This window comes from Lepidothrix coronata, unplaced genomic scaffold, assembly GCF_001604755.1.
Source record: "Lepidothrix coronata isolate B3197 unplaced genomic scaffold, Lepidothrix_coronata-1.0 Scaffold233, whole genome shotgun sequence".
Lineage (NCBI taxonomy): Eukaryota > Metazoa > Chordata > Aves > Passeriformes > Pipridae > Lepidothrix > Lepidothrix coronata.
The window spans coordinates 849,980-873,028 of NW_016690413.1; the positions used below are offsets into that span (position 1 = coordinate 849,980).

General features: G+C 67.5%; 3 protein-coding genes across 3 annotated transcripts in view; 1 reads left to right on the top strand and 2 right to left on the bottom strand.

Moving 5' to 3' along the window:
* The window catches only part of PCSK4 (proprotein convertase subtilisin/kexin type 4), a 6,166-nt gene extending 1,637 nt beyond the window's left edge, over window positions 1-4,529 (top strand). The window contains exons 5-15 of the mRNA XM_017834412.1: window positions 269-345; window positions 419-507; window positions 1,216-1,388; window positions 1,464-1,676; window positions 2,109-2,209; window positions 2,546-2,649; window positions 2,775-2,892; window positions 3,093-3,263; window positions 3,496-3,620; window positions 3,876-3,995; window positions 4,068-4,529. Of these exons, the coding sequence (XP_017689901.1) occupies window positions 269-345; window positions 419-507; window positions 1,216-1,388; window positions 1,464-1,676; window positions 2,109-2,209; window positions 2,546-2,649; window positions 2,775-2,892; window positions 3,093-3,263; window positions 3,496-3,620; window positions 3,876-3,995; window positions 4,068-4,447 (1,671 nt within the window). The 3' untranslated portion in view covers window positions 4,448-4,529. The remainder of the gene's footprint in view (window positions 1-268; window positions 346-418; window positions 508-1,215; window positions 1,389-1,463; window positions 1,677-2,108; window positions 2,210-2,545; window positions 2,650-2,774; window positions 2,893-3,092; window positions 3,264-3,495; window positions 3,621-3,875; window positions 3,996-4,067) is intronic.
* Window positions 4,530-6,450: 1,921 nt separating this feature from the next.
* ADAMTSL5 (ADAMTS like 5) lies at window positions 6,451-11,394 on the bottom strand. The gene is made up of 12 exons (XM_017834333.1): window positions 11,246-11,394; window positions 10,256-10,316; window positions 10,014-10,174; window positions 9,600-9,660; window positions 9,407-9,515; window positions 9,184-9,311; window positions 8,978-9,095; window positions 8,318-8,401; window positions 7,542-7,705; window positions 7,212-7,455; window positions 6,873-6,944; window positions 6,451-6,764 (listed from the first exon to the last, which is right to left on the bottom strand). Exons 1-12 carry the CDS (start codon window positions 11,392-11,394, stop codon window positions 6,451-6,453), a joined length of 1,665 nt encoding a protein of 554 aa, XP_017689822.1.
* Window positions 11,395-14,205: 2,811 nt separating this feature from the next.
* On the bottom strand, window positions 14,206-22,736 carry THOP1 (thimet oligopeptidase 1). Its single transcript, XM_017834411.1, has 13 exons — window positions 22,643-22,736; window positions 21,984-22,187; window positions 20,409-20,557; window positions 19,841-19,948; window positions 19,220-19,322; window positions 18,926-19,086; window positions 18,662-18,797; window positions 18,207-18,573; window positions 17,790-17,991; window positions 17,522-17,708; window positions 17,051-17,179; window positions 16,634-16,770; window positions 14,206-16,456 (listed from the first exon to the last, which is right to left on the bottom strand). Exons 1-13 carry the CDS (start codon window positions 22,656-22,658, stop codon window positions 16,298-16,300), a joined length of 2,058 nt encoding a protein of 685 aa, XP_017689900.1. The 5' UTR covers window positions 22,659-22,736; the 3' UTR covers window positions 14,206-16,297.
* Window positions 22,737-23,049: the final 313 nt, after the last annotated feature.

A 23,049-nucleotide genomic window follows, 5' to 3' on the forward strand; every position in this document is an offset into this window, starting at 1 on the left:
CCCCCTGAGCCTCCTTTTCTCCAGGCTGAGCCCCCTCAGCTGCTCCTGCTGCTCCAGCCCCTTCCCCAGCTCCGTTCCCTTCTCTGAACTCAGTTTAGCTCAGACTGACCCAGCACAGTTGGGCCCGAAGGGGCCCCCCCGTCCCCCCTGGGCTGGCAGTGAGGGCCCCCGGCAGTGCCAGCCCTGGGCTGGGTGCCAGGCGCCTGTGCTGGGCTGTCACAGCCCTGCCAGGGCCCTTCACTCACGCTGGTGCCTCGTTCTGTAACAGGACCCGCAGGCGAGTTACGACTTCAACAGCAACGACCCCGATCCCCAGCCCAGATACGGTGATGGGGACAATAACTGGTGGGTTCTGCTCCGTCCCTTGGGGGGCCGAGGCTGCCCCAGGCCCCTCACCCATTTCACTCTGCCCCCCCAGGCACGGGACACGCTGTGCAGGAGAAGTGGCAGCTGTGGCCAACAACGGGATCTGCGGGGCAGGCGTTGCCTACAACGCCAAAATTGGAGGTGAGACACCTCTCCGGTGGGATGGAGGTTGGAAAGCAGCTCCAGCACCCCGGGAGGATGTGTGACCCCAGGTGGGGCCACAGTGGGGGCTTGCAGGGGGGTAGAGGGTGCTGCAGTGTTACCACACATCAGTCTCTGAGCTCCCCGGGGGTTTAATGCCCACCCCAACACAGCAGCACCATCCCTGGGCAGGCTCAGGTGCCCCTGCAGGAGCGAGGGTGGCAAAGGGGGTTAAATGCCGGGATAACTCCCCGGGCTTAATTACAAAAGGCTTAACAAGGAGCTTTGGGAACTGGCTCGTGGCAGCGGCACAGCCCCGCAGGAGCCTGATCTGCTTAGGGCAGGGTCATGTGGACGGTGCTTGAGCCAGTGGGGGCGAAGGGGGGGCTGTCGAGGTGCCCCTCGTCCCTCCCCTTGGGGTGGCACTCGCGTGACTCCCATTTCCCCCCTGGAGCCCTCCTGGCCTCCCCTGGTGCTGCCGCCTCTCGGCCACAGCCGTTCCCGGTGCCCACGGCCATTCCCAGTGCCCATGGCCGCTCCCGGTGCCCACGGCCGCTCCCGGTGCCCACGGCCATTCCCGGTGCCCACGGCCATTCCTGGTGCCCACGGCCGCTCCCGGTGCCCACGGCCATTCCTGGTGCCCACGGCCGCTCCCGGTGCCCATGGCCACTCCCGGTGCCCACGGCCGCTCCCGGTGCTGGCCCTCAGGTGTGCGGATGCTGGACGGTCCCATCATCGACGTGGTGGAGGCCCAGGCCCTCAGTCTGCACTCGCAGCACATCCACATCTACAGTGCCAGCTGGGGCCCCGAGGATGACGGCAGGACGGTGGACGGGCCGGGCGAGCTGGCGGCGGCCGCTTTCCACAGGGGGGTCAGCCAGGTGAGCCCAGTGCCGGCCTCGGGGGCCTCGGGGGCACCGGGACCCCCTGCCCACCCCCCTCTGCCTCCCCAACAGGGCCGGGGGGGCCTCGGCTCCATCTTCATCTGGGCCTCGGGCAACGGGGGGATCCACTACGACGACTGCAACTGCGACGGGTACGGCAACAGCATCTACACGGTGTCGGTGGGCAGCGTCCTGGGCGACGGGCAGCGGCCCCGCTACAGCGAGGGCTGTGCCGCCATCCTCACCACCACCTACAGCAGCAGGGCCAGCAGCGACGTGCAGATCGTGAGTGTGGTGACAGCCCCGCCAGAGCAACGACCCCAGGGCACATGGGGCATCCCAGCACATCCCACAGGGCACACGGCGCATCCCAGCACATCCTACGGGGCATCCCAGCACATCCCAGCACATCCCACGGGGCATCCCAGCACATTCCAGCACATCCTACGGGGCACACGGGGCATCCCAGCACATCCCACGGGGCACATGGCGCATCCCAGCACATCCTACAGGGCACACGGGGCATCCCAGCACATCCCACGGGGCAGGCTCGTCCCAGCCCTTCTCACCCGGGGAGGGACAGGGCAGCTTTAGTAAAGTGTCTGTGTGGACCTCCCCCCAGAAGCCCAAAGGGTCACAAAAGGAGCGTTTGCTGGAGGTGCCCAGCTCTGGGAAGCCCTCCCTGGCAGTGGTGCTGAGACCCCCCCTCTCCCCCAGGTGACCACCGACCTGCACCACCGCTGCACCGACAAGCACACGGGCACCTCGGCCTCGGCCCCGCTGGCCGCAGGGATGGTCGCCCTGGCACTGGAGGCCAAGTAGGTGACACTGAGAGAGCAGGACAGCCCCCAGGGAGAGGGGAAGCCCCGAGGAAGGGGGGAGGCTGCTGGCAGGGAGGTTGGGAGTGCAGAGTTGAGGTGTCCCCGGGTTCTGGTGGGGCAGCATCTTCTCCCAAAACCATGGGAGGGCAGGGGACAGGAGGAGAATTGTGCTCTGGAGGTCTTTTTGCTCCCACTTGGGCACTGAAGGAGGTTGTGGGGGGATCTGGTTGGACCCAGACAGCTGACTTACCCACCTCATGATTTAGAAGGGCTGAATCCCACCCTTAAAAGCCAACCCAGACACCTCTATCCCCACATCCTCCTTGCTTCCAGCCCAGCCCTGAGCTGGCGTGACCTGCAGCACCTCATCATCAGGGCCTCCAGACCCGCTCACCTGAAGGCCGAGGACTGGGCCAAGAACGGGGTGGGACGCAGGGGTGAGTGCAGGGCTCAGCCCTTCCTGCTCCCCTCACCCGGCCCTGGGACACCTTCCAGCAGCTCCCGGTGCTCTGCCAGCGCTGAGGGGCTCACGGGTCCTCTCCTGGTGGCACCTGCTTTCCAGTGAGCCACTACTACGGCTACGGGCTGCTGGACGCGGGGCTGCTGGTGCAGGAGGCCATGGCCTGGGCGGGGACTCGGCCTCAGGAGAAGTGTTCAGTCAAGGTCCTTCAGGCCCCCAGGTAAGGGACAGCACCCCCGGGCCCAGCCTCACACTGGGACTTGCTGTGCCTGCTCCAGGAACAGGGATTGCCTCCCAAAAAGCGTCCTGTGCTGCACAGTGCCTGCTGCGGGCACAGGGTTGTGCCTGGAGGCCGTGGAGGAGGGCAGGATGCCCGTGGAAGGGGAAGGCGTGCCCTCACCTCCAGCTTGCCCTCGACAGGGACATCGGCTCCAAGCTCACCATCTCCACAGATGTCTTCTCCTGCTCCCAGAGCATCCGCTCGCTGGAGCACGTCCAGGTCCAGCTGTCCCTGAGCTACAGCCGCAGGGGGGACCTGGTGGTGGCCCTGAGCAGCCCCACGGGCACCACGTCCACGCTGGTGACCATGCGGTAAGGACACGGAGCACCGGGACCCACCAGGGGCTGGGGGGCCCCTCCACAGCCCTCCCGGGGCCAGGAGACCCCCAACAAGGGGCTCACCGGGCCCAAAACTCCTCTGGGCCTCTGCCACATGGCAGTGCCCCCTTAGAGCAAGAACAGGGTGACTCCAGGCTGTCCTTGGCCACATCCTGCTCCTCCAGCCCCCCCAGCTGGCACTCCCAGCTCTGCTCCCCTCCTCCAGCCCCTACGACACCAGCCAGGAGGGCTACAAGGACTGGACCTTCATGTCCACACACTTCTGGGACGAGAACCCCAAGGGGACCTGGACACTCCACCTGGAGAACAAGGGCGATGCCCACAACACAGGTGGGTGCCCTGGGGAGGGACACCCATTTACTGGGATCACCCAGTGCCTGATCATTCTTTTTCCTTCCCCCCCTTGGATGAGCAACTTGTTGGCTTCTCCCTCCCAGCCATGAGCCCTCCTTATCTACAGGGCCCCTTGTTTGCTCTGAGGGCCTCCCTGGCCAGCACAGGGCCAGGAAGGGGGCACAACCCCAAAGCTTTCAGCCCCATATCCATCACCTGGCAGGTCCTGAGCCCTGTCCCTCCTGTCCCCAGGCCAGCTGACCAGCTTCATCCTGCACCTGCACGGCACGGATGAGGACATGAGCTCCAGGCGCTCCGCGGCCTCCGCCACGGACGGCTGTGTCCAGTGGGACAAGGAGGGAGCCTGCGAGGGTGAGTGAGGCTTTGGGGGGCACAGTGACAGTGCTCTGGGCCCCGGGGGGCTCATCCACCCTCTCTCCTCAGAGTGTGGCAGCTCCCTGTATGCCCACCAGCGCTCCTGCCTGCCCTACTGCCCCCCGCGCTACTACGGCCGGACCCGCAGTGCCACCGCCACGGCCCGCGTGTGTGCCCACTGCCACCCCTCCTGCTACACCTGCCAGGGCGCCTCGGCCACCAACTGCACGTCCTGCCCCTCCACCCGCACCTTCCAGCAGCTCACCCACACCTGCTCCCCCTCCCAGGGCCCCCTCAGCCCGGGGGGGCTGCGCAGGGAGCTCCTGGTTGTCACCGTGCTGGCCTGCAGCAGCCTGGTCCTGGCGGGCATCCTCTACCCCACGTGCCGGGTGGCCCTCCGTGCAGGGAAAGGCGCCTTCTGCTGTCGCCAGGCCGGAAGGACAGAGTGACACCGGCCTGGGCTGCAGGGACGCAGCCTGGGACACGGCTGGCATCTCTCCCGGCTTCCAAAATAAACTGGTTGTTGCCTTCCTGGACCACCCTCTGTGCAGGGGGATTTCCCTTCCCAGCAGCTGCTCCCACCCCGTGCCCGGCTCTGCACAGGGGTGGTGCCCCCCCTCCCCACCTTGTCCCCCCCATGCCCCCAGGGATCTGAGCATTTCCAGAGGGGCCAGGAGCCCCGTGCCCTTTCCCAGGAGCAGAGGGATGGGATGTGACGTGTGTCCAAGCAGCTGCACCCGCGTGGTGCCACGGCAGGAGCTCAGCCACGAGCCCACCACGGAGCAGAGGCAGCAGAAGACAGCCCAGATCCACTGCACGGGCCCCAGTTCCCATTCACCAGCAACTTTTAGGCCTCAAAAAAAGGGATCCCAGGGCGGCTGCACCCCCCAGACACCCTGCTCCCCCCCCAGGGCAGTGAGAGGAGGCAAAGCCCCCCGGCCCTCACTGTCCCACGGGGACTGGCAGCAGCAGGGTGGCAGCTGTGCCCCGGCACATGGCACCGGGCAGGGATGGACAGAGAGAGCTGCCAGCTGGGGCCCTCCCGGGGCACCGGCCCCACGCCAGGCCCCTGGACTGCCCCGGGACATAGGGGAGGGGGTTTGTGTCCCCCCCTCCCCGGCTGTGCTGGCCAGAGCACAGAGTGTTTGCTCAGCTGAAGAGTTTTGGGAATTAAGGGAGAGAGCCAGACCTTTCTCCAAGCGTATAATGACCCGTGAAAACCCTTGGCTGGACCTTGCAGAGCACGGAGAGGAGGGAGCCGGGATGGAGCTTTGTCTCCAAAGGCAGCTGAGACAGAGGGGCTCTCCTCAGGGGGACCCCGAGCCCCGGGCTGAGCTGGGGTCTGTGCACACACCAAGGGACAGTCCTGGGGACACTGCCCAGCCCAGCAGGTCGAGTTAGAGCTGGAGGCACCAGGGCACAGCTTCCCTATGGCCTCTCCGAGGGGTTTTCCCCATCCTGCTCCCCCGGCCCGGCCTAGTCCTCGGTGGGCAGCTGGAACTGAACACCCTCCCTGCCCAGGGACAAACCCACCCTGGCAGCCCCAAATCGACAGTGAGGACGAGAGGGGCCACTCTTACAGGGTGGAGGCACCTTTACTGCCCCAATCACCCCGGAGCACCGGGAATCACTCAGGGTTTACTGGCACCAGCTGGGGAGCCCAGTACCAAGCCCCAGCTGGTCCCAGGGCTCATCTCTGCCCCAGGGTGACCAGGACCCTCCTGGCCTGGCAGCTGCCACTTGGGGCACTCCAGGGCACCCACCCTCGTACCCCTCCCAAGTACCCCAGTTTGGGAACAGCCACCAGGGACACGAGCTGGGAGGTCTCAGCCCTTCCCTGGCACCAGCTCCAAACCCACCCCCCAACGGGCACAAGACCCCCAAGGGAGCCCCAAGCTGGTGATGCCCCCCAGGGTGCCCCAGTGCCCCCCGTCACATCCCGTCCCCGTGTGGGCCCCACGGTGGCCCCCCCGTTCCACGGGTTGGGTTACGGGCGAGGGGGCTCCGGCACGAGGGGGGACCCGCCCGCCTCCGCCGGAAGGGAGATAAGCAGCAGGTCCCCGACCCCGGCGGGGAGAGCCTGGCACGGGGCCATCGGGGACTGGGACACGCTGCGGGGCGGGAGCTGCTCTGGGGGCTCGGCACGGGGACACTCTGGGAACCCCCTGCCCGTGGGGACACGGAGGAGACCCCCTGGCTCCAGCCAGGAAGGGGCACGCGGCGAGAGAGGGGATAAACAGGTTTATTTTCTGCAAAAATAATAAATTACCACCCTCCTTCGCCCCCACCCCAACGCCGCTGCCACACGGACCCCACGGACGGCGAGATCCCCCAGGGTGGGACGGGGGGTCCCTGGGGGTCCATCCACAGCCAGGGGAGGGGTCGGTGCACGGCAGGAGCACCGGGCTCGCCCTCGGGGTCCCGTCCCGGGGGGCGCCGGGGCCGGGGGGGCTCAGGGCGGCCGGGGCTGGGGGCAGTGCCGCGCCGCCTCCCGCACCAGCCGGGCCTCGCGGGGCGTCCAGGGCCGGGCGTAGCCGCCGTCCTGCAGCAGGATGCGGTTCAGGGTGTGCTCGTGGTTCACGTGCCGCCGCGCCATCAGCACGTACTCGCCGCCCTCCCGCAGCGGGGGGCACCCGCAGGTGTTGGGCACCCACAGGTATTCCCGGGACACCAGCGGCGAGCGCTGCCGGTACGGCGCCTTCACCTCCACCTCGTAGCGCGTCTCCCGCCCCACCAAGCGCTGCGCCACGATCCGCCCGTGGAACACTGCGGGGCGAGGAGGGGGCACGCTGAGCCCCTTCCCGCCCCTGGCGTTGCCCTGAGCCCTGTCCCGCCCCCGACACCCTCCCGAGCCCCTCCCGCCCCCGCGCTCACCGAAGTCGCTCTGGCAGAAGTGCCGGATGCGCTGGGAACGTCCCTTGGCCGGGCGGCACCTCCCGCATCGCCCTGCGGGGACAAAGCTGCAGCAATTTAGGGGGCAGAGGGGACTCCTCACCCACCAAAACCCCCTTCTTGAAGTTCTGGGAGGGCTCATTGAGGGTCCAGACTCCAGAGAGGGACACACTGGGCTCCTGAGAGCTCTGGAGGGGAGTTTTAGGGCCCATTTTAGGGCCCTCATCTCATTTATATCCCTGAGCTCTCTGGGACCTCCCGTCCACAGCAGCAAGCCCAGGGGTTTGGGGGGCTGTGGGGACCCCCGAGGGGAGCAGGTACCTGCAGTACCCCCATCCTGGCTCCGGCCTGGGGGGCTCCTCGGCAGCGGCTCCGTGGCAAAGCCCCCGGGCTGGGGGGGCCGTGCAGGGGCCGGGGTGAGCGGGGGCTCCTGGGGCGGGGGGCTGCCGGCCCCCCGGGGCTGGGGCTGCCGCAGGGGGCTGGTGTCCCCACGGCCGGGCTGGGGGTGCCCGCGGGGCACCCAGAACTCGTACTCGATGCCAGGGTTGGGCTCCTGCAGCAGGACCTGGGGGGCAGGGGCAGGGCTGAGGGGGGCGGTGGGGGCTGGGGGTGGCTGCCCCTTGTCCCCGTGTGCCCCCTCCCCGCCCTCACCATCACGTGCAGGTCCTGGTCGGTGGGCCCGGGTGCCTCCAGGCTCTCGGTGCCGTCGGGGGCGCGGGTGTAGGTGAGGCGGGTGCCGGCGGCCTCGTAGGGCCCCGGCCAGGCGATGGCCCAGTCCCCATTGAGCACGTAGCGCCCGTCACTCGTCATCAGCGCTGCGGGAGCAAGCGGGTCCGGGGCCCAGCACCGCACAGCCCCCGGGACCCCCCGCCCGGGTCCCCACCGGAGGCCTCTCCCGGCGCAGGGAGGGCAGCGTGGGCCGGGAGAGCCGCGCTCGGGGCTCCGGGGAATCTGCTTCCTTGTAAGATCTTGGCTTCGGGCCCAAGCCGGAGCCAAACCCTGGTGTGCAACCCCCCGCCTCCACCAAGCCCCCAGACCCTCCTCCCAGAGGGGGATGGGGCTCCAGCTGCGCCGGGGAGGGGAGTTGGGGGAATGGGGTGCTGGTTCTGGTGTGCAGTGGCCGGTCTGGCCCCGCTCCAGCTCAGCCCTTCCCAAAACCCAAGGCCGCAGCCTCTGGAAAATTGCCCTGAGCGCTTGTGAGTTCACTGACCCCGGGATGCTCAAAACAGCATCTGAGCGAGGGAGCGGCACGGCAGCCATGGGACAACGAGGGACAACGAGGGACAGCACGGCACGGAATGACACAGCCACCCCCTGCCCTGCCCTGCCCTGCCCTGCCCTGCCCTGCCCAGACCCGCAGCTGGCACCGGCCAGGACCAACTGGGATGGGCTGGGGCTGACTGGGACGAGGGCAGTTCGTGTCCTACCCAGGTAGTTGCGGCTCTTGTCCGTCACCTTGATGTGGGTGGCCCCAGCCGGGATCTTGGTCACATTCATGTACCCAAAATATCCTGTTGGGGTGGGGGGCAGAGTCAGGGCAGAGCTGGGGCAGGGCCCGAGGGGACATCCTGGGGGGATGGGGCAGGAGGGGATGGGGCACAGATGACCGGGGTCTGGGGCATTAACCCAGCTGGGCCCATGTGATGGGACACTGGGGATACCCCACAATGGCCCTGGGCTGCCATCCAGGGCTGTCTGCTGTCATGGGAATCACTGTCCCCACAGCCTGCCCAGCACCCCGTGGATTCTGGATATGGACACAGGGACTCTGGGTGCCCCCAGGGACCCTCGAACACCCCTGGGGACCCCACAGACCACAGGGGTGCCCCAGAGACCCTCCACCCACCCCAGAGGAACAACACCCTCTGCAACGAGGCCAAATCACCCTGGTGAGGGGGCTGCTCCGAGCCCGCTGTCCCTGTCCCTGAGTGTTGGGGACAGGGAGGGATCAGGGACGATGCCCTGGTGGACGGGGTGACAGGGGACTCAGGCAATGCCTTGGGGACACAGACAGGGGACGGGAGGACAGGGGAGCCAAGAGCCAAAGCATTCACCCATGGAGGGGGCCGGGGCAATGGTTCATTCACCGGAGGAGGGGTCCGAGCCCTGGAACAGCCGGTGCACGAAGACGCAGGAGCCGCTGCCGCAGTGGCCGCAGGCGTCGGGGCGAGGGCCCGAGCCCAGGATCCCGTCACAGCCCACGCTCTGCGGGAGCCCAGACGCTGCCTCAGCACTGGGGGTCAGGGCTGGGGGTCCCGGGGGGTCCCGGGGGGTCCCAGCCCCTCACACCCACCAGGCAGCGCCCGCCGACACACAGGTCCGGGGAGCCGGGGCCGCAGCGGGTCCCGTCCAGCACCCGCCCGAAGCTGTAGTAGAAGTTGTGCCCCTCGGCCAGGCAGTTGAGGTCGCAGAGGTTGGGGGCTGATGGGTTGGGGTGAGAAGGGATGAGGGTGACACCGGGGGCAGCCGTGGCCCCCCCGTCAGCCCCGTGACACCGTCCCCACCCCGGGACTCACCTCCATGGAAGGGAACCCAGCGGTACCGGGCGGACGTGCCCAGGACGGGCTTGTTGTCGTAGAGGGAGCACTGCATGGCCCGGAAGGGCACGGAGCCGCTGGGACAGCCCTGTGGGAGCGGCAGGATGGAGCCCACGGGCCGGGATGGGGACTGGCACCAGCCACGTCAGTGCCCGGCCCTCCCCGTGCTCACCTGGAGCTGGCAGAGCCGGTACTGCCGCGGGTCCCCCGTGCACGGCTCCTCCCCGGGGGTCCTGCCAGCACAGCGTCAGCGTGGTGGGGCCGGGACAGGGACCCCCCCGAGCAGCCCTGCCTGTGCCCCACAGCCCCCACAGGGAACCCCCCATCTCCAGGGCTGCGGTGCCACCGAGCCACCACAGGGCTGGCAGTGACACGTCCCCACGGGGGAGCAGGAGCGGGGACCACGATGTCCCACGATGTCCCTCATCCCAGCAGGGTGGAGCCACCAGGCTCCAGGTCCCCCCAAGTGGTGCCGAGGGCCCCCAGGGACACACAGGGGGCGGTGGCAGAGCCGTGCCAGGGGATTTGGGTGCCCCGTGTGGGGTTTGGGTCCTGCCATGGGATGGGGTCCCCGTGCCCCACTCACCGCTGGCACCTCCGGGTGCGAAGGGCGACCCCGTCCCCGCAGGAGCTGGAGCAGGAGCTCCAGGGGCCCCAGGACCCCCAGGTCCCCCGGGCCGGCTGCCGGCGGGGCCGAGCAGGGGCCGGGGGCTCGGGGACCCTCGCTGGTGTGCTCAGGGCTGGGTCCTGCACGAGGGAGGTGACAATCAGCACCGGGGGGGGGGTCAGGTGGCCCGGGGGTGCCACCATGCACCCCAAACCCCTCACCTGTGCCGTGCCAACCAGGCTGAGCCAGGCCAGGAGCAGGAGCCGCCACGGCCGCCGGCACCTGCGGAGCACAGAGCCCTGAGACCCCCATCCCAGGGGCCGGGGGGTGGCAGGGGGGTGTCCCCACATCCCCCATCGACCCCGAGGCGGGGCCACCGCCGAGCCCCCCCCCGGGGACCGCAGTGAGGGGGAAGAAGGAGAGACGGGCAAGAGCAGCCGCGGCGGGAGGGTCCCCGGGGCGGGGACGGGGGGTCCGGTGCTGCCGGTGGGGTCCGGCGGGTGGGTGACAACGGGCGTGTGACACCGGGTTGGTGACGCCGGGTGGGCGACGCCGTGTCCCAAACACGTGCCCGCACGGCACCGGGACGGGCGACGGCCCCGCCACCCCCAGGGCCCCGCGGCGGGCGCCGGGCCGGGATCGCTGCCTGCCGGGACAGGACCAGACCTGCACGCTTGGGGCTCCGCGCCGCTCCCCGATCCGGATCCGGCCCCGCCGTGGGGCGAGCAGGGTGGGGGGCAGCGGGGGCCCCCCCACGGCCCAAAGCGCCTGATCCCGGAGCCCCCCAAAGCGCCCAGTCAGGCGGGTGGGGGGTGCGGGAGGTGTCGGGGGTGCAAAGGGGTGCAGGGGGGTTCCGGAGGGGTGCAGGGGGGTTCCAGGGTCCCGGCCCCGCGTCGGGGAATCCCCCAGCCGAGCCGGTTCCCTCCCGCCGCGCAGCTCTCACGGGGACCGGGAGGGTCGCGAGTGGCCGCCCCCAGCCCCGGGCTCCGGGTGCCCCGGCGGGGCAGGGGAAGGGGCTGGGGGTCGCGGTGCCGTCGCTCCGGGGTGGGTGCCGGTGGGTCCGGACCCCGCCGAGGGTCGGGTGATGCCCAGACCCCGCCGGCAGCGCGGGGGGCACCGCGTGCCTCAGTTTCCCCGCAGGAGCCCCGGGGGTCCGCGGGGGTGCGGGGTGGGGGTCCCGCGAGGGGGTTGAGCAGAAATCAGGAGCTTACCCAGCGCCGGGGGGTGCCCCGCGGAGGACGGGGCGGCCCCCACAGCCCCCCCCGGCCATGCAGCCCCTCGTCCGCGGCGTCCCGGCGGCTCCGTCCCGGCTCGGCGTCCCGGCGGCGGCGAGAGGGGGGGACCCGGCACGATCGGGCATCGCCTGCGCAGCTCCGGGGGGGCCGGGCGAGGCTTCCCCCCCCCCGCCCGGTTCGCCTCCCGTCCCTCCCCGCCGCGTTATTAATATCCAGCCCCAAAGGTGCGCCCAGCCCTCCCCGGCCGCCCGTTAACCCTTGGGGGCCCGGAGCTCCGGCGGTCGGGGCGGGGGGGCCGGTGGCGTTCCGGGGGGGGCGGAGCTGCTGCTTCGCAGCACCTGCACCCCCTTCGGGACCCCACCAGCCCCAGCAGCAGAGGGGAAGAGGCACCAGGACCCCCCTACAAGGTCGTATCTTGATCCGGGACCCCCCGTTCTGGGCATCCCAGGGAGGGTTGATCCCACTGGGGGTCCCTCCTTCGACATCTTCGGGGGGGGCTTCGGGTGCCAGAGCGCTGGGTGCTGGGTGTGAGGGGGTCACCCGGCACCCTTGGGTCCCACGGGCATCTCGGAGCTGAAGGGGTTACGGTGTCGGGTGGGGGTGTCCCTGGGGGTGTCCCTGGGGTGTCCCTGGGGTGTCCCTGGGGTGTCCCCACTGCAGAGCAGAGCGGGCAGGATGGTCCCGGGGCACGCGGGGGATGAGCCCCCCGGCTGGTACATCGAGGACTCAGGCAGTGGGATGATCTACAAGCGGGGACGGCTCCTGGGACAGGTAAATCCCCCTCCCTGCACCCCTGAGCAGCCCCTCACCCCAGCCAGCACCCCCCTCCTCGCTGGGCACCCCGGGGGGGTCCCACACCCGCACCCCCCAGGGCTGCAGGGGGTCCCCGGGGTGTCCTGCTCCGAGGGGGACCCACCACACCCCCTCTGGGGAAGGGGAAGAGGCAGGGGGGAGACACGGACTGAGCCACAGCAGGAGGGAGGGCACACGGGTGGGCACCGCAACACCCGGGACCCCTCCCGCCCCCCCTCCGTGTGCCGGGCTGCCCCTTCCCACGGGATCATCCTCGCAGGGCACCTTCGGGCGCTGCTACCGGGTGACAGAGGTGACCAGCGGCCGGGTCTATGCACTGAAGGTCGTCCCTCGAGCCCGGCTGGCTGCGGTGGGCACCGGGGACAGGGTGAGTCCGGGGGGGACGGTCCCCAGGGATGGGGAAGGGGGGTAAAACCCATGGGGACCCCCCAGAGCCCCCCAGCCCTGCCCGTGCCCCGTCCCGTGGGGTGTGTGCTGGGGGTGCCCGGATCCCGAGGGTTCCCCGGGGGCTGCCGGGCTCGTGTCGGTGCAGGTGGAGCGGGAGCAGGAGCTGCACCGTCAGCTGAGCCACCGGCACATCGTCCGCCTGCACCGGCACTTCACCCACCGCGGCCACCTCTGCCTGCTGCTGGAGCTCTGCGGCCGCGGGGTGAGCACCTGACCCTGAAACTGGGCACCTGAACCCCAAAACTGGGCACCTGAACCCCAAACCAAGCTCCTGCACTCCAAAACCAAGCAATGCACCCACCCCCCCAGGCCGGGGCTTCAGCAGGGCCCAGGGTGGCCCCTCGCTCTGTCCCCAGTCTCTCCTCGCTGTCCCCAGTCCCTCCTTGCTCCATCCCAGTCCCTTTTGTCCTGTCCCAGTGCCTCCTCTCTCTGTCCCCAGTCCCTGGCCGACATCCTGCGTGCCCGGGGCCGGCTGGGGGAGCCGGAGGTGCGGTTTTACCTGCGCCAGGTGATCTCGGGGCTGCGCTACCTGCACGGACACGGCCTCGTGCACCGGGACCTCAAGCTGAGTGCGTGGGGCACGGGGGGGGGGGGCGTGTGTGACCCGGGGCGGGTTTGGGGTGCCCCACACCGGCCCCACCCCGCTCATCCCCCTCCACAGGCAACTTCTTGGTGACGGAGGAGATGCAGGTGAAGATCGGGGACCTGGGGCTGGCGCGGGGGGCGGCTCCGCCCGGGCGGCGCTGGGGGTGAGCGGGGCCGGGGGGCCGCGGGGGGGGGGACTCACCCTGCCCGTGTCCCCGGGGTGCTCCTGGACAGGGGTTCATCCCCTCTGTGTCCCCCCAGGGCGCTCTGTGGGACCCCCAGCTACCTGGCCCCGGAGGTGCTGGACCGCAGGGGACACGGGGTGCCCTCGGACATCTGGGCCCTGGGATGTGCCCTGTAAGGGGGTCTGGAGGGGGGACGAGGGGGCTGGAGGGAGGATGGAGGGAGCTGGAGGAAGGATGAAGAGGGAGGACGAGGGAGCTGTAAGAAGGACAAGGGGAGATGGATGTAGGTTGGGGAAGGGGCTGGAGGGAGGACAGGGGAGGCTGGAGGGAGCTGGAGGGAGGACAAGGGGAGATGGATGTAGGATGGGAGAAAGCTGGAGGGAGGACAGGGGATGCTCCTGGCCCCACCTGGAGCAGCTGGACCCCCCCCTCCCAGGTACACGGCCCTGACCGGCCGCCCCCCGTTCGAGGGGTCCCAGCGGCTGGAGCTGTACCAGCACATCCGGGGGGCTCGGTACCCCCTGCCCCCCCAGCTCTCCCCCCGTGCCCGGGCCCTCCTCGCCCTCATGCTGGACCCCGACCCCACAGCACGGCCCAGCCTGCAGGACGTGCTGGACCACCCCTTCTTCACCCAGGTGTGGGGCTGGGGGGGGGCACAGGGGGGACATGGGGGGAACACACACACACGGGGGGGGGGTCACTGCCTGTCCCTCCCCAGGGTTTCACACCCCACAGGCTCCCACCCCGCGCCTGCCACTCCGTGCCCGTGTTCCTGGGACAGGACCTGCTGTGCCGGCTGCTGCAGCGCTGCTGGGGGGGTGGCTGTGCCCCTGGCACCCCGGGGGGGCCGTGTTCCCCCCCCCCCAGAGGAGCAGCTCCCTCGGCAGGACCCGAGCCAGGCAAACATCGGCGGAGGAAAACCTTTATTAGTGCTGGGAACCGTCTAAAATCCAGTCATGGAGACAAGCGGGGCGGGGACGTGACCGGGACGAACGGCACACACACACCAGTCTGCCCTTAAAAACGTCAACAGGGAAAAAAAAACCGAAATCCAAACCCAAAAGGGAGCTCTCTTCCCTGCCAGCCTGGGATGGGGTGGGGTGGGGAGGTGCAGCTCCAAGGAGCCGTGTCCTGGTGCTGCTCCTGGGGGTCACCAGGAGGGGCACCAGGTCACCCCGCTCTGCCTCCAGCCCCACCAGCAGTGGGGACACTGGAGAGGGGACAGAGGGACCTGTGGGCTGGGAAGGAGGGAGGAAAGTGCGTGGTTTCCCTGTCCAGCTTCAGTTTTCTCTCTCTTTTGAGAGAAGAGTCTGGAAACGCTGAAAGCTCAGTAAAACATGACACTAAAATCACCCACAGCGTCGGGGGGGGCTGGGACCACCCACCTATGCCTAAAACACGGGAGGGGACAAGGACAAGATGCTCGAGGTGGCCCCAGAAAGCACCAAGGAGCCACTGCCCTGCTCATGGACCTGCCCACGTGTCAGCACCAGAGGGGACCAGCGAGGGGGGTGTCACCAGCAGGGTCTGGGGGAGGGAGGTGACAGCAACGACTTTGCCTGCACTTGGGGGGACAAAGGCCAGAGGAGAGGGAACAGGGAACAGCCTGGCTGGGGGGGACACGGCAGCTCCCACACAGGGGGATGGGGTGGTGGGTGCGAGTTTGGGCATTTGGCTCCCACTCGTGTCCTCCCCCCCCAGGGGGGGACCCCACAGCCCTCCCACGACACACCCGAGGCCGCAGGTGGGGTGGGACACAAACCCCAGCCCCCCTGGAGCTCCTCAGCCCCTCTCCAGGCTCCCCAGCTCCCGAGGAAGCAGCTGGGAACCTCTCCCAGCCCGCACGTGGTTCCTCCCTGAGCAAACCCCAGCCCGGCCTTTGCCCTCGGGGTCGGGGCTCCACCACCACGGCCCTGCCCTGGCACGGGGCCTCGTGCCACAACACCCCCAGGGTCCTCGGGGACACGGGGACAGCCGGGGGACAGGTGGCACAGCCTGGCCGCTCCCGAGGCCGGGCACAGGCCTGGCTGCTGTCCCTGCCCGTGGCGCCGCTCCCGGCAGCCCCAGGCCTGGCGCGGAGCCCGCCGGGTATTTTTATCCCGGCATCCGTGTTGTTTGAAGCTGTCGGCTTGTTTTTTTGGTAATAAACAAGGCCCTCCCCTGTCCCAGCCCGGCCCAGAGCCGACAGCAACACCCACACCCTCCCCGGCCACAGCTCGAGCCGGGCAGGCACCGGCTGCCCCGGGATGGCCCTCAGTGGCCCTGGGATGGCCCTGGAATGGCCCTGGGATGGCCCCGGAATGGCCCTGGCAGCCCCAGTACAGCCCAGGGGAAGGTACAGCCCCCCCTGGACACCTGACAGCACAGGGGGTCCAGCCATGCCCCCCAAACCCTGTTCTGGCAACACCTCCACCAGCCAGCCCCTCCCAGGCAGGAAGGTCCGAGGGGCTCAGGGCAGGATGTTCCAGTAAATTCCATGGGTTTTAAGCTCTGGGATCTCCCCATCTTTACTCCACAGCCAACAGCTGCCCAAAGATGGGGAGAGCGGGGCTCGCTGCCCTTGTTTGGTGCTCAGGACAGTTCCATCTGTCCTGGGACACAAACCAGGCCAAGGGGGAAACAACAACAGGGGGGGAATTCTGGTTCCTTAAAAAGACGGGATTTAAAAACAATGACCCAAGCTTTGGGAACTCCTCTCCCCCTCCTCCCCGGCTCTGGGTGAGGCTGAAACTCACCCTCGTGCAGGACTCAGGTTCAAAGTTCAGCAAATTTGTGGGGGTGACCCAGAGCCCCGTCCCCGGCGGGGGTGACAAGGGCAGGTCACCTCCCTGTCACTGCAGAGCCCGGCCCGGGGCTGAGCCCGGCTCCCAGAGCCCAGGGGGGGCTCAGAGCGGGACCCTGGCGGGGCAGCTCGAGGCAGGGGTGGCCCAGGGGGTGTTTGGTGGCAGGTACCAGGTGAGGGGAGGTGCGTGGGCAGGGGCTGCACTGCACAGGGGCCTCAGCAGCCCGAGGGCAGCGAGCTGCTCTCCACCTTCAGTCCTTTGCTGGCCAGGAAGGCGTCCTGCTTGGGCTCCCGGCCCAGGAACCTCCTCAGCATGTCAGAAGCATCCACGGAGCCGCCGGGACGCAGGACACAGTTCCTGTAATCCATGCCCACCTGCCAGCAGAGAGGGGCCCGTCAGGGACACCCACCCTCGTCAGGGACACCCACCCTCGACAGGGACACCCACCCTCGTCAGGGACACCCACCCTGGCACCAGCACTGCGCCCTGGCCACGCTCGGGGGGCCCTCCCTACCTTGCAGTTCATGAAGCCCTCAGGGGGCTCTCCCTACCTTGCAGTTCATGATGCCCTCCTGCTTGAAGCGGGTGTGGAACATGTCCATGGAGAACACCTCGCTCCAGAGGTAGCCGTAGTACTGCGCGTCGTAGCCCCCGGCCAGGTGGCCGAAGGTGGCCGGCATGTTCGTCCCTGTGGGGCGGGGAAGGGAAGGGGGTTAAGGGGAACTCACGGCATGGAAACCACCCCCCTGCTGTCACTGTGTCGCAGCAGGCACTGCCTCAGCTGGTCACAATCCCAGAGGATGCAGGGAAGCACTTCCCAGTCCCTTCTGCGTGGTTCAACCCCACTTTTCCTGGAGCCAGCACAAAGTGTCTCCACTGAGCCAGCCTGGGAAGAGCCTGCTGAGCCAAGGGTGCAGCCAAGGGTGCAGTCCCTCCCCTAGAGGGACAGGAGGGTGGGACATCCATACCTGGGGTGGCAGGGACACCCAGCACCTCTTCACACAGCCGGGCAAACACCTCCACGGGGTCGGCCTTGGTCTGGGTGTGCAGCGCCTGGTCCACCTTGGCCAGGACGATCTGGCGCAGGTTGAAGAGCCCTGTTCCCAAAGGGAGGAGGAGGAGGAGGCAAACTGAGCTCCTGCTGGCAGGCAGGGCCAGAATCCTGCCTGCAGGAGTGTCATCGAGGCCAGTGGGAGCAGGGCAGGCTGGGGGCCTGGCACCTCTCGTCACTGTGCCACCTCCCAGTCCACGTTGTGCCATGCCACCCTCGCTCTTCCCAGATGAACACCAGGCAGGTGTGGCTCCTTCCCCCAGTCCCCTCGGACCCTCCAGCACCACGGGGAGCCAGGCAAAGCCTTTCCTCTACCCAGCCAGGTCACAAAGCGACCCCTTGCCCTCGCCACACTCAGGGAGCACCAGCCCCCTCGGCAGGGACCCACCCGTGTTTGCCTGCCGGGATTTAATGAGCTTCTCCAGCAGCTCATCCGGGATGGGGCTGCCCGTTTTGTAGTGCCTGGACATGCGCAGCAGCGGCTCCTTCTCCCACACCCAGTTCTCCAGCATCTGGGACGGGGCCTCCACGAAGTCCCTCTCCACGTGTGTCCCGCTGAACATGGCAAACTCGGCCTGGGAGACACGGCGAGCTCAGGGACGGGGGAGCGGGACGGGGGAAAGGTGCCAACCTGTGCCAGCGCAGGGAGGCCTCACCTGGGAGCACAGCTGGTGCATGACGTGCCCGAATTCATGGAAGTACGTCTCCACCTCGTCGTGCTGCAGCAGGGAAGGGGCGTCCGGCGTGGGCTTGGTGAAGTTGGCCACCATGGCGGCCACCGAGATCTGCCGGCTGGAGTCCGGCAGCAGGCAGCCCGGCTGCAGGCCGAAGCAGGCAGCGTGCCCGTACTTCCCTTCCCTGGCACAGGCAGAGGACACTCACAGGGATCCTCCCCACGGCCAGACACAGCCACGGCCTCCCCCACCATGGTCCTGCCTGGAGCAGGAGCCCTGGAGACCCCCCCGTGCTCCCGGGACGGCCCTTCCCGAGCACAGGAGCAGGACCCTGCTCTTCCTCAGGCTCTGCTCCCCAGCCCAGCCCTGCTCCCTGCTCCTCCTTGCCCGAGGCCTCACCGTGGGTACAGGTCCAGGTAGAACTTCCCGATGGTCTCTCCGGAGGACGTGTCCTTCACCGTGTAGAGCTGCACGTCCTCGTGCCACACCGGCGCCTTCTCCTCCAGGTGGAAGGTGAGCCCCAGCAGCTCCTGGTAGATGGCCAGGAGGCCTGTGGTGACCACCTGCATGGGGAAATACTCCTTCAGCAGGTTCTGGTCCACGCTGTACTTGGTCTCCTCCACCTGGTTCATGTAGTAGCGCATGTCCCAGGCGTTGATGCGGTTGTCGAACTCCAGCCCGCGCTTCTCGCACTCCTTCTTCTTCAGGTCCAGGATCACGGCCCGCTCCTTCTCCCCGAGGGGCTTCAGCTTCTGGGCCAGCTCATCTGGGAGAAGCACAGCAGGCAGGGTTGGCACCCCTGGTCAGAGGAGCACGCCCGGCCCGGGATGCCCCCGCTCTGCCCCGGGACGCACCCAGGAACGTGGCCACCGTCGTGCTGCTCTTGGCCATGTTCATCTCCAGCACAAAGTCCGCGTGGGTGCTGAAGCCCAGCAGATTGGCCTTCTGAGCCCGTAAATCCACCAGCTCCTTCAGGATCAGGCAGTTCTCCTGCAGGGCAGACACAGAGGGGAGTGGGGCATCCAGTGAGAGAGGAAGCGGGAGCTCTCCCGAGGGAAGAAGCACAAGTCCCAGGTGAGATCCCCCCACTGCCCTGGCATCCCGTCTGTCCCACCTACCTCTTTGCACCTGGAGTTGAACATCTCTTCCACCTTCCTCCTCGTCTCGGGCACGTAGCACTTCTTCAGCAGAGGGAAGTAGTGTGGGTATTTCAAGGTGACCTTCAGCTTTCCATCCTCTGTCTTCTCCAGGGAGTTCAGGAAATCCTCAGGGAGCCCCCCTGGGAAAAGAGCAGACAGGGCTGAGGGAGAGCCCAGGATCCTCCAGGAATACCAGCTCTGAGAAGGAGCACAGGAAGAGGAAACCAGGAATCACGGCCACACCAGCACAGAGCTCAGCTGAGCTCTCCATACCTAATTCCTCCTTGGAGAAGGGCAGGAAGGTGGTGTCTTCGTTGAGGTTCTTGTTGAAGTCTATGCACAGGACACTCAGCTTTTTCTTAATAGCTTTGATTTTCTTTAAAGTGCAGATAAACAGAGCAGAGTCAGTGCCAGGGAGGAAGCCAGGCTGTGCCCTGCTGAGCTGCCCAGCAGCGAGTCTGCACTTGGCTCTGACTCAGCCCCAACGCTGCACAATTGTGTGCCAGCACCGCGCTCCCAGGCTGGAACAGGCTCCCTGGGATCACACCTGCTGGGAACCAGCCACCTCAGCAAGGCCCTGCCCGTCCCCTGCCAGCTCAGGAGCTGCAGGTGTTTCAGCAACAACCTCCTCTGCCCTTATTTTTCACCTTCTCGTCTATTGTTAACCCAGATTTGAGCTCCTTCACCGGTGCTTGGTAAGAGAGGGAGACCCTGAGCAGCTCAATCCCCTCCCTTCAGCCCTTTGCCTCTGGGAACCAGGTGCTACTTGCAAGCCCAGGCTGGACGGGGCTTGGAGCAACCTGGGATAGTGGAAGGTGTCCCTGCCCATGGCAGGGCGTGGGATGGGATGAGCTTCCTTCCAACCCAAACCACCCTGGAATTCTGTGAGCTCACCTCCTGTGTCTCCTCGGGGAGATGGAGCCCATTCCTCTTTCCCAGCTTGATCAGCCTCTCCAGGTACCTCTTTGCCTCAGGTTTCAGGGAAGCACTCTCTGCTTTCTCCTGGAAAACAACACGGGGAGCTCGGGGAGCTGCAGGACCAGGTGCTGCAGGGAGCTGCTTCCTGGTGGGAGCTGTGGCTTATGGGAACACCCCCAGGGACTGCTTTGGTGCACTGGTTCCCATGTCACCCTGGTGCACTGGGTCCTACCAGACTGCTTGAAATCCGTCACTTTTCTGCTGTGTCCCAGCGTTCCTGGGGCATCACCAGCCCCCTCCCCACCTCAGCTGGGCTGGGCTTACCAACACCACCTCAGCAAAGGGGTGATCAAGGCCCTGGGAAGGGGGCAGAGCCCTCAACCCCCAATTTTCCAGCTCTCACAAACAGCTGGATCCCTCTGCAGCGCTCACACCGCAATCCCATTCCAGGCCTGACTCAGCTCTGGGACAAGGGGAAAGGCTTTGCTGGGACCCTGGGAGGTCTCAGTGCCCTGCTGAGGGGCAGCCCTGGCAGGGAACACACCTGGAGCCAGACAATCCTCTGGTACACGTCCTGCCTCATGCTCATCTCCACGTCGAACTCCGAGAGCTTCTTGTCGGCCTCGGTGCTGGCGGTGCGGATGGCCTTGCAGGGGGACACGTGCTGGGGGAAATCCAGCATGTTCCGGCGCACTGGCAGAGAACAGGGATCATGGCTCCACGTCCCAGGGCTGCTGGGCGCTGGCAGTGCCCACACAGAGCCAGTCTGGCAGCCCAGGGCCCGACCCACCACCCACACGAGGGAAGAGCGGCTCCCTCGTGCCCCTTCCCTGCTGCCGAGCACACCCATCCCCTGGGCTCCCACCACAGCCCAGCCTGCCCCCAAAACTCACAGGAATTTCGTGCCTGTGAGACCCCAACCCCTCTGCCCCAGCTGTGGCATCACAGGGCTCGGGGGGGTGTCCTGTGCAGGGCCAGGGGTTGGATTCACCGATCCCTTCCAGCTCAGGATATTCCAGGATTCCATGCTGGCACCGTCCCTGTGTGCCTCCCTTAGAGCTAAAAGTGGGACACATCTTTCCCACAGGTGCTCCCCAAAAGCCACCAGGTGGGCCCTGTCCTGATGCATTCCCACTTGAGAAGGGAAAACAGGGAGGACATTCCTGCAAAGCCCCCGGTACCAGCACTCCAGGTGCTCTCCAGGCACCTGGACTCTCCCCCAGCACGAGGTGAGCAGGGAATGCTGACAGAGGTGCTGAAGTCAACACTCCTCCTGCTTACTAAGGGGTTTTTCCTCTTATTTTAGGAAAGAGAGCTGGGAGAGGAGGAAGACAAGGCTTGCAGGCTGGTGCCTGCTCCAGACAGGTGTGGCAGCTCCTGGCACAGGGACCCCGAGGGGCTGCCTGGATTGTCACTCTGCAAATAACCAGCCAGCCAGGCACCAAAACTGCATCATTTTAGTGCCACCACGACATGGTACCTTCCCAAAAATTATAGCAGGCACATGGAGAGACATTTATCCACTGGCTTAGGGAAAAAATTAGGAAGGAGATGACGATTTCTTTTCTGCTGTTTGTTGCCACTGATGCTCCCTGACACATGAAAGCGGGGACAGCCTTGGGAATGTGGCTGCTCATCCTGCTGCCAAAGGGGTGTCCTTGGCTTCGTTTGCTCTTCCCTCCCAAGTCTTGTTCTTTGTACTTGTACCTCGTCATATAAACATTAACTGGGAAAAAACACCAACACGCTGCTGGGAGCCAAGGGGAGAGAGCAGGAGTTGACAGCACAGAGCTAAAAACCACCAAAAAAAAAAAAAACCTTAGCAACACGGAATCATGGAATCCTGGAGTGGTCTGGGTTGGAAGGGACCTTAAGGCTCACCCAGGGACATGGACAGGGACACCCTCCACTATCCCAGGTTGTTCCAAGCCCCATCCAACCTGGCCTTGGACACTTCCAGGGATGAGGCAGCCACAGCTTCTCTGGGAATTCCATTCCAGCTCCTCTCCACCCTCCCTTCCCAACATCCCACCTAACCCTGCCTTCTGGCAGTTTGAACCCACTCCCTCTTCGTCCTGAGTTCCAGAAAGCCCCGACCCCCCCTCCCTGCTGCTCCCACCTGTGTATTCCACCTCCACGTCCGCCAGGGCCTTCAGGGTGTTCTCGTAGGACACCTCCCCCCTCTCCTGGCTGCCCACCCGGTCGTACACGAGCTTGGTGCTCTCGGTGAGCTCGGCGGCCATGGCCTCGATCTGCTCGGCCGTCAGGTCCCAGCGCAGCTGGTTGGCCACGAGCCGGGGCGCCTGGCTGTCCACGACATTCCCTGGGGAGGGGGGGGAAAAGGGCCGGGAGACGTTCCCTTACTCGGGCTGGAAGGGAAATCCGGCTGCGGGGCTGGAGCCCGATAGAAGCACTTGGACAGAGGCCCAGCAGCCCCGCGGGAATGGGCTCCGGGAGCGGGCAGGGCGCCGGGAACGTGCGGGCGGGTCGTTCCTTCGTGGAAACCCGACTCCCCCGGGCCGTGCCCCGGCAGGTGCCCGTGCCCCGGGGACGGGACGGCGGCCGTGCCCTGCGCGGGGACAAGGCCCGCGGGGCACGGAGGTGACTCGGGGGGGCAGCAGGACCCCGCGGCCGCCCCGGGGGGGTGACCCGAGCCCCCTCCTCCCGCCCCATCCCTCTGTCCTCACCCCCCCTGCCCGCGCCGCGCCGGCCCCTCGCCCTCGCCCCCACGTCCCCCCGCGCCGCCGCGGGCTCGCAGCCCCCCGTGGCCGCCGGTACCTGTGGGGGGGGCCATGCCGGGGGTGCCGGGAGTGCTGACGGGGCCGGGAACAGGCCTGGCCGGCGCCACGCACCGAGCATGTGCCCCGAGCGGGGAGGCGGGCGGGGACAGCGGGGCATTGTGGGAGCGTGGAGGACCGCGCCGCTCCCGCCTTCCCCGCGCCGCACCGGGGGCCGCGGGGGGGAAGGCGGAGAGTCCCCGCCGCGACCCTCAGAGCCGGCCCGGAGCGGGGCTGGGAGCGGGCGCGGAGCATCCCCGGGGTCCCGCCCGCCCGTTCCCATGGCAACGCCCCCGCCCCGTCGCCATGGCAATGCCCCGTCTCTATGGTGCCGCCAAGGTGGGGCGGGGCTTCCACTCTGCGTCCCGCCCTCTTCCGGCCGTATAAGGGCGTGGGCGGGGTTATCGC

Coding starts and splice junctions, on each gene's coding strand:
- THOP1 (XM_017834411.1), bottom strand. Junction 17,992..18,206: donor TACCTGGACCTGTACCCACG/GTGAGGCCTCGG, acceptor TGCCTGTGCCAG/GGAAGGGAAGTACGGGCACG. Junction 16,771..17,050: donor GGGTGTCCCTGCCACCCCAG/GTATGGATGTCC, acceptor CCCGCCCCACAG/GGACGAACATGCCGGCCACC.
- ADAMTSL5 (XM_017834333.1), bottom strand. CDS start 11,394: ATGCCCGATCGTGCCGGGTCCCCCCCTCTCGCCGCCGCCGGGACGCCG. Junction 9,661..10,013: donor CGCACCCGGAGGTGCCAGCG/GTGAGTGGGGCA, acceptor CTGTGCTGGCAG/GACCCCCGGGGAGGAGCCGT. Junction 7,706..8,317: donor CAAGAGCCGCAACTACCTGG/GTAGGACACGAA, acceptor TTGCTCCCGCAG/CGCTGATGACGAGTGACGGG.